The sequence below is a fragment of the Nomascus leucogenys genome, chromosome 7b (assembly GCF_006542625.1).
Source record: "Nomascus leucogenys isolate Asia chromosome 7b, Asia_NLE_v1, whole genome shotgun sequence".
NCBI classification, from domain to species: domain Eukaryota; kingdom Metazoa; phylum Chordata; class Mammalia; order Primates; family Hylobatidae; genus Nomascus; species Nomascus leucogenys.
This window is the reverse complement of record NC_044387.1, coordinates 67,075,688-67,088,327: the sequence shown is the minus strand read 5'-3', so window position 1 is coordinate 67,088,327 and position 12,640 is coordinate 67,075,688. Positions and strand designations below refer to the sequence as shown.

Sequence of the window (12,640 nt, the reverse complement as noted above, 5' to 3'; positions counted from 1 at the left end):
GTAGTAGTTGTTATATACTCATATAGTTATTTATGAGTATTTATGAGTTATTTACGAGTATGATATTTGTCATATATAGTTATTTTACTTTGACTTCGGAGTCTTTTTTTCTCGAATGAGTCTATGTTTCTTCAAATGCTAGGCAAGACCGCTAGTTATTGAGTAAAAGGTTAGTGGAAGGGACTAGAAAGAAATGAATTCAGAAGAGACAGGCTCAAAGGGGAAGACCTCCTTCCTTCACTAAAAGAAAGTAATTCTGTTTTAAGCACAAAATAGGATCTAAATATAAAAATTGTTTGTGGGAAAAGTACATTTTTTGTAGGAAGGAGGACCACTGTTCCCTGTTGGTGTCACCACAACTCATTTATTTATACCCTTTTACTTATTTTTCCCCATACATAAAACTTCTTCCTGGAATCATCCATAATGGAATTCCAGGAAGATGTGTTAAATATATTGCTATAGTTTACAATTGTCATCTGTTTTATTTAGCGGATTTTCTTTTTTTCACTGCTCCCTGTACAACACAGAACACCATATGCCATTGTCCCTGTCAGGAAGCAAAGGTTTCCCTGGTCTGTGCCTGTGCCTATGTTTATGCCACGGAGGAGCTGTGGTCCAGTGCCATCTTTTATTGATAGGACCAGCAAAGGAGAAATCTAATGAAATTATCAAAGCTTTGAATTAATTATGAACCGGAATAGGAGAGCTAAGCTCTCTGGAGCCGAGGATCTCATTACCCATTCACTCTCATTGCATCCTCTTCTGGAGCAGAAGGCATTTTCAGCTACAGCTCTTAGCCTGGCTTTGGACTTTATTCAAACTTACTAAACTGACATCCTCTTTTTACTACAGTGTGGCTGCTAATGTCCACGATGATTAATTTAATTCTGCTCTGGATATGCAGGAGATGTAAATAGGTTCTCTCTATCCCTTTTATTATTCTTTCTTTCTTATTTTCTTCTTATCAAATTGGATGTTATACAAGTTTTTTCCTTTTTGGGTAATGTGAGAAGCTTGCAGGACTCTGGTATAGCTTCATTGAATATAGTGATTAAATTAAAATTAAGAGCTATATTACATCTACTATGTATTCCATGGATATTTAGGTAAGCAGAAAGTCAAATATTTCTTCTTTGATTTTGAACACCAAATTGGAGCTTTTCTTGCTTTTCTTTACCTTAGAATTAATGGTACAGCAATAACTTTCCTGGTCTTAACAGCATTGTTCATATTTCTAATGTGTGTTGTATAGAAACAGATCTTACCTTGTGATTGTAGCTCATAAGACTTGTGTCACTGACAGGGAGCAATTAATGTTTGTCTTACAATTCTGTTTTTCCTTCTCCCAATAATATACATTTTTTAACGAATAAATCAACCTCTGATTGTTTTAAATTTGGTAGGAAAATCAGTAGCAACATGGTCTCAATTTAGTATTGGCAATGATTCTTTTGGTACTGTCATATAGGTTCAAGGCATGACAAGTGTTTTCTGCCTGCTTTTGAGACCCATTATTTATGAATTCCTAAGCGGTAGCTCATCTGTCTTAGTAAACTACAGGCCACTGGCAATTTTTGTAAGCAGTGACTAACTTTGCTTTATAGAGTCAATGTTTTAAGGTTTTGAATAGTGGGGGAAGGGAGAATAATAATCTTTGCCTTTATAATTCTTATTTACTTTCAATGAGTTTTTTTCCCCTATTTATTTTCTTCATAGGCAGCTGCAATATTTAATTCAGCCTTTGGAAGTTTTTTGGTAAGTAAACATAGTTTAACTTGTCTATTACAACTTTTGCTGTGATATTGTCTATGTGAAAGATTTAGTGAAAGCTGGATTTCTTTTACTCTTTGGTTAAATATAAAAGTTGTTGAATCTTTTCATGTGCCAGTATCCATACCCTGAAGAAAATTAGTTAATGAATAAAGCAAATGTTCTCTTACAATATATTTTGGAGGTTTGGGTTTTAAAATTCCATTTAATGAATTCAAGGAATCAGTTAAAACACTATGTGTCTCCTTATAGAGGTTATGTCAATATATTGATTATTTAATGAGGTCTTTTAGATTATTATTATTTTGTATCATGGGACTGAGGATTTTGAAAAGGAAACATGACCCAGCTGGTCAGAAAGGGAATGCTAATTTACTTGTTGACATGCCATTTATTTTGTACATTTCACTGTCAAAGAAGCTACTGGCTTGGATGCTTCTGAGAAATCTATGTGAAAAAAAATTTGAAAAGAAGATATGACTAATGAGTAATTTGCAAGTAAATGTTGTATCAATATATATATATATAGATTCAAAAGTAGTTCAGCTTTCATAAGTAGAACCAATATAAGGATGTTGTTTTAGCATTTTCAATCATTATTTTTAAATAAATGATGTAACAGAGGCTTGATTTGTGTTATGAAAGATTGAGAAACTAAATTTTCTGTTAATTTAATTTTTTGTGCCTTAAAACTTTGTTAAATTCCTGAAGTAAATTATAATATTGTATTTTGGGGGGCATAACTCATTAGTAGATATGTAGTGCAGTGATTTACAAATAATTGAGAGTAAAATCAGTGATGTATAAACTAGTTCATGAGTCTAGGTAAAATATCAATTACCTCTGTTTAAAATGCTCTGTTAATTATTATTGTATGTATTTAAATGTAGTTAAAGCTTTTAAACATGTTGTTACATAGTGTTTATTCTACATAGTGCTACACAGCTTTTAGTGTCACATAGCCTTACAGAGTTTTTAATGATGTAGCATCTGCAAAATATATGCATAGCTTATATCCTATTTTTATAGAGCCAGTAAGGTTTTTTGTGATGGTGTATTACTTCTGGGTTTTAGACAATAAAGTCTGTTTAACAAAAATAATCTCTTGGATTGCTTAGTTTAGACTCAGTAGTATTTTAAGTCATTATTTCATGAGTCCACGTATTATTCTATATGTCGTCACAGTTGTTTAATAGAATAATATCTGTAAAATATGAACTTTCTGGAAGCCAATTTTTGTACATGAATTGGCACCATACACATCCACTATCAAAACAGCTTCTTAAGTTGGGTCTCTTATTCTTTCAGATGTCTAGACTTTGAGAAAATAAAGTTGACACAATTGTCTGAGTGACTAAAACAAAATACACGATTCCTTTGTTAGAGAACAAGCTTACTAAGTATAGTTTGAGACATGCACTGACTATATGAACGTATCATATTTTTTCTACCAGGCCCACTTGTTTGGTAAGGTCTAGTGAAATACAACTTGTTCTCGTGGTTCTTTGAGATTTGTATTGTGCTCTTTCACTCCTAAGAAGCTGTGTATTCTCACTTCTTAGTCTTTTGCTCTTTTTCGTTTCTTCACTTTTTTTTCTTATCCTAATCCAGTTAATTGATCAAAAGTATTTATTGATTTCCTGCTACACAGAGGTAGTTTTCTAGTGTCAGTGAAGAATGCAAAGAAATGCAAGGTGGGTCCCACTAGGTTGTGGAGATGGACATGTAGAAAAAGAAATGCAATGTAAAAGTTAACAAGCCATATGAAAGATGTTACTAGAGATACATGATCGTCAAATAAATGGCACAGACAATATGCACTCTGAATTCAAAGGTGTGACAGAAGTGATTGCTCTGAGCTGGGCCTTGAGGTATGGGTAGGACTTAATTGGTAAAGAAGAGAGGAGAGGAAATGGCATGAGCAATGGCAGACAGGCAGAAACGTTGTTTTACTTTTTTTATTCCCCTTCCTTTCCCTGCTTTTTCCTTCATAAAGTTGAAAATTACTAGAGAGAGTTTGAGAGTGAAAATTATGATTAGGTATGTTTTGCTCCAGTGTTATAAGAGAAATAATTCTATATCTTTTTTTTCTCTCTTCACCATAGTTACAACAACCTAGGATTATGAAACGTGTAATCTGTATCAGTTAGAATTAGGTTTGGCTTAACAGAAAAAAAAAGAATAGTGACTTATACAAGATTAAGATTTATTTCTCTATTATATAACATTTGGAGGGAGCTGTCCAAGTATGGTATAGTGGCTTCATGGTCTCATCATGGGCCAAGACTCCTGTTTCTCTCCTCCACCATCTGCAGCATGCAGTTTTCTTCCTCAAGGCTGCCTCATGGTCCAAGATAGCTGCTGGAGCCCCAGCCAGAATGTCTGGATACCAAGGTAAAGTAGTGGGAATAGAAAAAAGAGCTCCCTATTCCAGCCCAAGTGAAAGAGCGAGACTCCATCTCCAAAAAAAAAAAAACAGAGCTCCCTAAAACCTGAGTCTTCTTTCTTTGAACAGCATTCCTGGAATTCTAACACAATACTGGCACTTCTTATTGCAGAACTCAGTCACATGATCACTCCTAGCCACTGAAGTTGGGAAATATGGCAATTTACTGAGAGCTAAAAATTACATTTCTGTTACTAAGAAAGAAGAGGAAAATAGATACCAAGACAGCTAGTACATTCTACATATGAGCAATATACAACAATTTTTAAAGGTTTGAAGAAAGAGATTCATCTCAGTTAAATGACATGAGAAGCCTTCAGGGAGAAATTGGTGCTTGAGTTGGGATTAGGAAGAAGATTTATTTTAGAGGAGTGACATTCCAGATTGTAAACTTTATATTTTTATTTTATTATTCTTAAAGGATGGTACTTGTTACAGCTATTTGTGAATTTTCTCTGTAAATGGAAAATATCCACCTGTTCTTAAAATTTAGGATTATGCATAGTAGTATGGTTTCTGGAGCCAGACTGGGTTTGAATTCTTACTTGACTGAATACTAGCCTAATTATATAAGCTTCCCTGTATATAAAATGAGGCAATGATAGTGCCTAAACTGTAGACTTGTGGGATAATCTATATAAAATGTTTATATGATGTGATAAGAAATAACTTTGAGCTAAACTTTAGATCTAGGTTTTTATCAAAGCTCTGTCATGAATGTTTGTGTGTATGACTATGGATATCCATGAAATAAGGAAATTGGTTATCTCTGACTAAGCCTGGCAAGACCTAAAATACCCTGATCCAATGATGATTCTTTGATTATGAGTGGCCATTCCTGTGGTATAAATAGAATACAATCTGAAAAGGGTATTTATTTCAGATTACCTTAAAACTTTGAATGAAAGGCTTTTATTAAAAGAGTTTTTGAAGAAAGAACTCTGAGGGCATTTTTGTTGATTTTCAGGCATCTGGGTATACTAAATAAAATACCGTACATATTTATAGCTACTTTAATAATGGCCCAGGTCTAATTTAAACAGTGTTTTTAGGAACTAATTATTATAGAAAGCTGTTTTTGTTGTTGTTGTTATTGTTTTTATTGTAGCTAGGCTGGTAATAACTAATGATAGGTGAATTCAATTTACATAAATTTGAGACCAAGAAAATATTTTAAAATCATGCCATGGAGGATTGCTTTAAGTTAAGCAGTTAATGTCATTATCTCCTCCTCTCATTTAAATTGTTCAGTTTATAATAATTATGGAGCATAGTAAGTGATTTGAGATTTCTCTCTTAATGAGATTTTAATAAAATTTGATAGTCGAGCACCCTGAATAACTAAAATGCTATTAAAATTTATGTATATACATGTATATATTTCGACTTCAAATTCAGGCAACTCACGTGTTGCTCCTCATCAAAAGGTTTTAGTTTTTTAAAAAATAGATACTGACATCTTTTGGGAAAATTCTAATTGAAATTTTTTTTCTTTAATTTCAAAATATTCAATTGTGTTAAAAACAAATTCACCAAACTAAATTTAGATCATTTGATTTGTTAGAACTTAGCATTTTTTATTTGGAGGCTGAATTCAGTGTTGTCATGTCTCTAAGAATTATAGGTTAAAATTTAAAAGGAACATTTAGAACTTTGCTATTTTTAGACTCCTCAGCCTATTTTATTATTTTTGGTAACTCCTAATCTTAAAAGGAAATGCTAATGAGTGACAAGCTGATCATGCCAAACTGAGTTTTTAATAATGATGTTATAAACATTAGAACAATTCATGGCAACGTAGATGTACTAATAAGAATTTCAGAAGCAGCATCAAAGAGTCAGAAAGTTAAATCATAGTTGTAAATTCAAAACATCTAGTCTAAAAAAGATCTATATGAGTCACTGATTACTTTCTAAATCTCTTCATTCAAAGTGCCAAGAAATGAGTTTCTTATTGCTGGAACTAGCAGAAGCTGTTCTAAGATGAACAATTTTCTTTTCATGCCAGATCAAAGGTTAAAAGGAACTCCTTGCCTTGGGCTGAAAAACTAGCCAGTTTATATTTTTCTTCCCTTACCCAATTGTTCTGTCTTCCCTCTGCTTTTGCTGGTTCTCGGTTACTACCCTGCTTTGTAGAAAAATTTGAATAGTTAACTGATGTTATTATAGCTGCTGAAAGAAAAGAAATCCCAAACACAAATTACATGTTTTAATAATAATAACTTGTGACATGTTTATCACCTTCTTGTAATTTTTCCTTTCCTGTACAATGATACATGCCTATTTTATTGTTTTTGGTGACTCCTGATCTTAAAAGGAAACCCTAGTGAATGACAAAGATGATCATGCCAAATTGAGTTTCCAACTATGCTATAAAACATTAGAGAAATTCATGGTAACATAAATGTAAGAATTTCTGAGATATTTAGAATGGTTAAAGAGGAAACACCATTATCTTTGTTACTCATTGATTGCTGTGGGACAATGCTTTTTAAAAACTAGATCAAGAATCTCAAATATTAAACAAAGAGGCTTAAAGGTGGTACTAGATAAGATTCAATTGTTAATTTGGTTTGCTTTCACATAAGTCTAGGATGTATTTAGTTTATGGTTTATGGGGTCTCTTATTTTGTACAGTATTGAAGACTATGCTGAATTTGTGTGTGTGTGCATGTACTTAATTTTCTTAAAATCTTAATCAACCCAAATTATTCACTTGGGATCTTAGTTTTACCTCAAAAGTTCATGGCTTGTTTATAAAAAAGTTTTTATTTTCATTAAACTTAAATGCCAGAACAAACAAACGACCCAATATTTAAGCAGTATCAGTACCATCTTATAGATGCTGTTTCAAGTTCATCTTTTAGTGGGAAGAACTGGATAAAACCAAGAATTTAAATGGCCCATCCTGGGTGTTAAAATTAATAACCGTGTTGAGATGAATGGAAGTTGGTTTCCACCTTTGCACAATGCAACCCATCATCATGCTGTGCATTTCATTTGATCGTCACCTGTTTGAGCAAGTGAACATCATAAAAGCTGGATTGCTGAGAACAGACTACTTTTGTTTTAAAAATACCATTGGTTCAATTAGCAGGTAGCACAACATAGAAAAATAGGATAGAAAATCAACACACATATACTCAGAGTCCATTAGATTCAAGGCATTTTTCAAGATACTGAAGCAAATACACAAAACATAAATATTGGAAAAATAATAATAAAATATTTAAGAAAGAGAGAAGACAGGAAGGAGGACTGTCTTCAATGCAGTGCTTTCCAGCATTCAGGCATCATTATAGTTTTTGCCATGTCAGCATACTGTTTGTTAAATAAGACTCACATTTTCAATTTAAATTTATTTCAAGCCAAAACTTTACATCAACACTATAAATAAAGAACTAACCTGTCGTGAATAGAAGGTAACTGAAATTAAGTCAATGGAAAATAAAGCTACTATTAATTTGTAGCTAACCTCTGCTGTTTATTCAAGGCTCTGAATCTGATGCCTGCCCTTCTTTTAATAAAAGGTGAAATTAGCACCAGCACCAAACAAAGCACTTTTTCCTTCTGCAATCCAAAGGATTGAAAGAGAGTTGAAAAGACAGTAAGTTGCATTACTAATTCTCTGTGCACATGTCCTTTGAGTCATCTTGTTTTCATTTATACTTTGGGAAACACTGTTCTCTGAGGTCACTTCTCAATCACGCCATCAAAGAAGTGAATTAAAATTATTTGGAGAAGTCAAATGAAGAAACCCCTAGAATCAGGGACTCTGGCAACCTGAACATGTTTATATTTCTTTCACTAGATCATTTTTTACATGACACCTCTCTAGAAAAACAGTGATGTGTGTGTCAAAGTGACAAACATATTTGCAGAGTTAAAAATATGCTATAATGCTCCAGTCAGGAAGACCCAGTGATAGCTGCATGTGGGTTTGTTTTTAAAACAAACTCTTATCTGAAGTACAATCCTTGTAAATAAAAAATGGTCTTTGTTACTTAATAAAAATGTATAGGATCTGTACCTATTCCATTTTAGCAGCATAACGTTCTATGCTGTCTGGCAGGACTTGTGTAGCAAGTAAATGCATTAGTCACAGTGATCATTTTTCTTGCAAATTTGTGACACAGATTTAATTATAGGAATGACCAGCAACTTACAAATCTAATTTTGGTGGAGGCTGAGGCAACTTTTTTTTTAATTTTAATAATGATGGATTTTTTTAAAGCAATGATTTCATTACCATTTAAAGAAATCTACTGGTGCAGAACTAGCCAATTGACAGGAGTTATTATTACCCTTTAACAAATGCCATGTACTTTCATTTTAATTTTTATTAATTTTTGAAACATCATCAGTCCCAAACTGGGAAAGTATTTGCTTCTATACTCATTTGAGTAAAAATAAATAAATATAAATTATTCTGGTTCAGGATATTTGTAAAGGACCTCCTAAGAAAGATGATCCTAGCAGTTGTTTAAAATAAAAATTAAATTTCCTTAATTTGAATCCAGCCTACTACAGAACTGCTTAGTTTATGGTCTTTAGTAGGAGATGCTTATTAATTACTAATTGATGATAATGTGGCAAATAGTTCTTATTTCTTTGTTTCTTTTTCCTTCAAACTAAAAGTTTTGTATGGTTAATCTGTTGAGCTAACATTTTGGGGTTCTGGCATAATAGTGTGGTGAGCCAAACGATTAAGGTTCCTGCCTTCATCTACATTACAGATTCTTAAAGTGAGAATATCAAGTCCTGATTGTGTGTGTGTGTGGTGGGGAGAGACTGTTGGAGTAAATAATGTTAAATATTTTCTTAGAACTTTTTTAAAGTTTTGTTCCATTATTAATATACCTCATTGACTCAGACCCCACTACCATTCCAAAATAAATCTGGCCATGTGGAGAGAAGCAGGAGGAAAATAGAGGATGCATAAACTGTATAAACTTGGTTCTATCAGCCAAAGAGAAATCCTAAGTCCATGATGAAGTTTGGAGGTCTAACACTGCTTTCATCACAGGGACCAACAATTAAAGGGAAGATTCTCGGCTGGGCGCGGTGGCTCACGCTTGTAGTCCCAGCACTTTGGGAGGCCGAGGCGGGCAGATCACGAGGTCAGGAGATCGAGACCACGGTGAAACCCCGTCTCTACTAAAAATACAAAAAATTAGCCGGGTGTGGTTTTCAAGTAAACAATTTAGCATTTCTAAAAAACAATAGTCTGTATTTTTGGAAATGGCAGATTTTAGTTTGAAATAAAAAAAACCATTTTTTAAGCCTAGATTTACTGGATGTTGCTGTTTGATCTTAACTTTTAAAATGAAACATTTGTGGACCTCCTACTATATGCTCAGCTCTGGGCCAGCTTCTAGAACCGAAAAAATAATTTAAAAAAAATGATTCTTGCCCTCAATTTGCTTAAAATTCCTGGATTTAAATGCTGTTTTTCCTAGTGTGATTCCACAGACATCCTAATTCTGAATTGCCTCCAGGTAACTGCACCATACAGTTTGAGAAACACTTATTTTAGTATAAAACTTCAAGTGGGTGGCCGTGGTGGCTCATGCCTATAATCCCAGGACTTTGGGAGGCTAAGGCTAGTGGATCACGAGGTCAGGAGTTCGAGACCAGCCTGACCAACATGGTGAAACCCTGTCTGTACTAAAAATACAAAAATTAGCCGGGCATGGTGGCGCATGCCTGTAATCCCAGCTACTCAGGAGACTGAGGCAGGAGAATCCCTTGGACCCAGGAGGTGGAGGTTGCAGTGAGCAGAGATCGCGCCACTGCACTCCAGCCTGGGTGACAGAGCAAGACTCCATTTCAAAACAAAAACAAAAAATAAAAACAACTTCATGTAATGCAGTAGGTTATCATCTCAATTATTGCTTTGTAAAACTGCTACTTTTTGTTACAACTCCAAAGAAAACTGGATTTTTATCATAAGGTTTGTATCTACCAATTTAGATGTTTTGAAAGTGCAATTTATCAGATACCAGATTCAATTTTTAAATATACCAAAAACTGACTTAGAAAGATACTTTACCATGTATAATTTACTTTGTGGGGACAATGTGTTAAAAAATAACTTTCAAAAAGCTGCTGTAATTTTAATATAAGTTTATTATAGTATGAAAAATAAGTTATGAAGTCCTTGCCCATGCCTAAATAAATTTACCAGTTGATGAATTGGTTGTTTCCTGGATGATAATTGTAAATAAAGTTGCTATAAATATTTCTGTACAGGTTCTTGTATAGATATATGTTTTTATTTCTCTTGGGAAAATATTTATGCTGAGTCATATAGTGAGTATATTTTAACATTATAAGAAACCACCAAACTCTTTCCCAAAGTGATTGTACCATTTTATATTCCTAGCAGGATTGTATAAGTAGTCCAGTTACTCCACAACCTTGCCATCCCTTGACATTCGCAATATTTTTTATTTTAGCCATTCTAATAGGTGTGTAGTGGTATGTCATCAAAGCTTTAATTTGTATTTCTCTAGCAGCTAATGATGTTGGACATTTTTTATGTGCTTATTTGCCATCTGTATATCTTTGGTGGCCTGTGTGTTCAAATCTCTTGCCCATCTTATTTATTAGGTTGTTTTCTTATAATTAGGTGCAAGTTTTTAAGTATGTTTTGGACACCAGCCATTTATCAGACATATATTTTGTAAGTGATTTTTTTCCCAGTCTGTAGCTCATCTTTTCATTTTCTTAACAGTAATTTTCAAATAGCAGAAGTTCAAAATTTTTGATAAATGTAGTTTGTCTTTTTTTTTTCTTTTGTGATTCAGGCTTTTTGTATCCTATATAAGAAATCCTTGTTTGTCACAAATATTTTTCTCCTATGTTTTCTTTTTTTTATTATTATTATTATACTTTAGGTTTTAGGGTACATGTGCACAATGTACAGGTTTGTTACATATGTATCCATGTGCCATGTTGGTTTGCTGCACCCATTAACTCGTCATTTAGCATTAGGTATATCTCCTAATGCTGTCCCTCCCCCCTTCCCCCACCCCACAACCATCCCTGGAGTGTGATGTTCCCCTTCCTGTGTCCATGTGTTCTCATTGTTCAATTCCCACCTATGAGTGAGAACATGCGGTGTTTGGTTTTTTGTCCCTGCGATAGTTTGCTGAGAGTGATGGTTTCCAGTTTCATCCATGTCCCTACAAAGGACATGAACTCATCATTTTTTATGGCTGCATAGTATTCCATGGTGTATATGTGCCACATTTTCTTAATCCAGTCTATCGTTGTTGGACATTTGGGTTGGTTCCAACTCTTTGCTATTGTGAATAGTGCTGCAATAAACATACGTGTGCATGTGTCTTTATAGCAGCATGATTTATAGTCCTTTGGGTATATACCCAGTAATGGGATGGCTGGGTCAAATGGTATTTCTAGTTCTAGATCCCTGAGGAATCACCACACTGACTTCCACAATGGTTGAACTAGTTTACAGTCCCACCAACAGTGTAAAAGTGTTCCTATTTCTCCACATCCTCTCCAGCACCTGTTGTTTCCTGACGTTTGAATGATGGCCATTCTAACTGGTGTGAGATGGTATCTCATTGTGGTTTTGATTTGCATTTCTCTGATGGCCAGTGATGATGAGTTTCCATCTAGATTGTCATGGGTTACTATAGATTGTAACTGGTTAATGTAGTTAGTTTGAAATTCCAAACTTCTCTCCCATCTCTGGCACTTCCTATTCTTGTTAGCCTCCTATTTTTCTTCCTATAAAATAATGTCTTGTAACATAGTATATAATTTATCATTTATTACATTAATTGACTGTCTTTCCCTATTCAAATGAAAGCTACATGAAGGCAGGTGTTTGTTTTCCTTTGGTTGCTTCACTACTCTATCTTCAATATTTATAGTACTTGGCACAAAGTAAGCTTTCAAAAAATATTAAATGAATAGACAGAAATCACCCAATGAATGCTATTTTAATCTCTGTTCTTCATTTATCTAAGATTGTAAAATATCTTGTATATCATCTGCACTTCAAATGTACGCTGATTATCATGATTATATGTTGAATTCGTTAGACAAAAATCCCATCTTTTTGTCATCTGTTTGACCATAATTGGTCATCTGTCTACCAAATTTTTCTTTACCACATTAAAATGATTTTAAATTCCAAGCTTTTAAATCTCAATGAAACTTGCTATAGCCGTAAGAAATTTGTATTGCCTTATATTCACAGTGTTGATTTGGAATGGAAGTGGAAATTCATCCCCACATCTAAGTTTGATATTTAGTAATTTATACGATTTTTTTTCTACTAAAGAAGAAAATCCTGTGAAGTAGATTAGGGCAGATTATCCCTGTATAATAGGTTACCAAACCCATATGCTATTTTCATTGAAATAATTGATTTTAAATATCAGGAAG

General features: G+C 33.6%; 1 protein-coding gene across 3 annotated transcripts in view; it reads left to right on the top strand.

Annotated features, from left to right (window-relative positions):
- SLC10A7 (solute carrier family 10 member 7) overlaps positions 1-12,640 on the top strand; it is a 257,106-nt gene that overhangs the window by 75,841 nt on the left and 168,625 nt on the right. For 2 of the 3 annotated variants that reach the window (XM_003257779.2, XM_012507958.2), the window contains exon 5: positions 1,720-1,758. In XM_003257779.2, coding sequence (XP_003257827.1) covers positions 1,720-1,758 — 39 coding nt within the window. Of the gene's footprint in view, positions 1-1,719; positions 2,872-12,640 lie in introns of those variants that run through there. The other variant, XM_030816211.1, reaches the window with a different exon arrangement.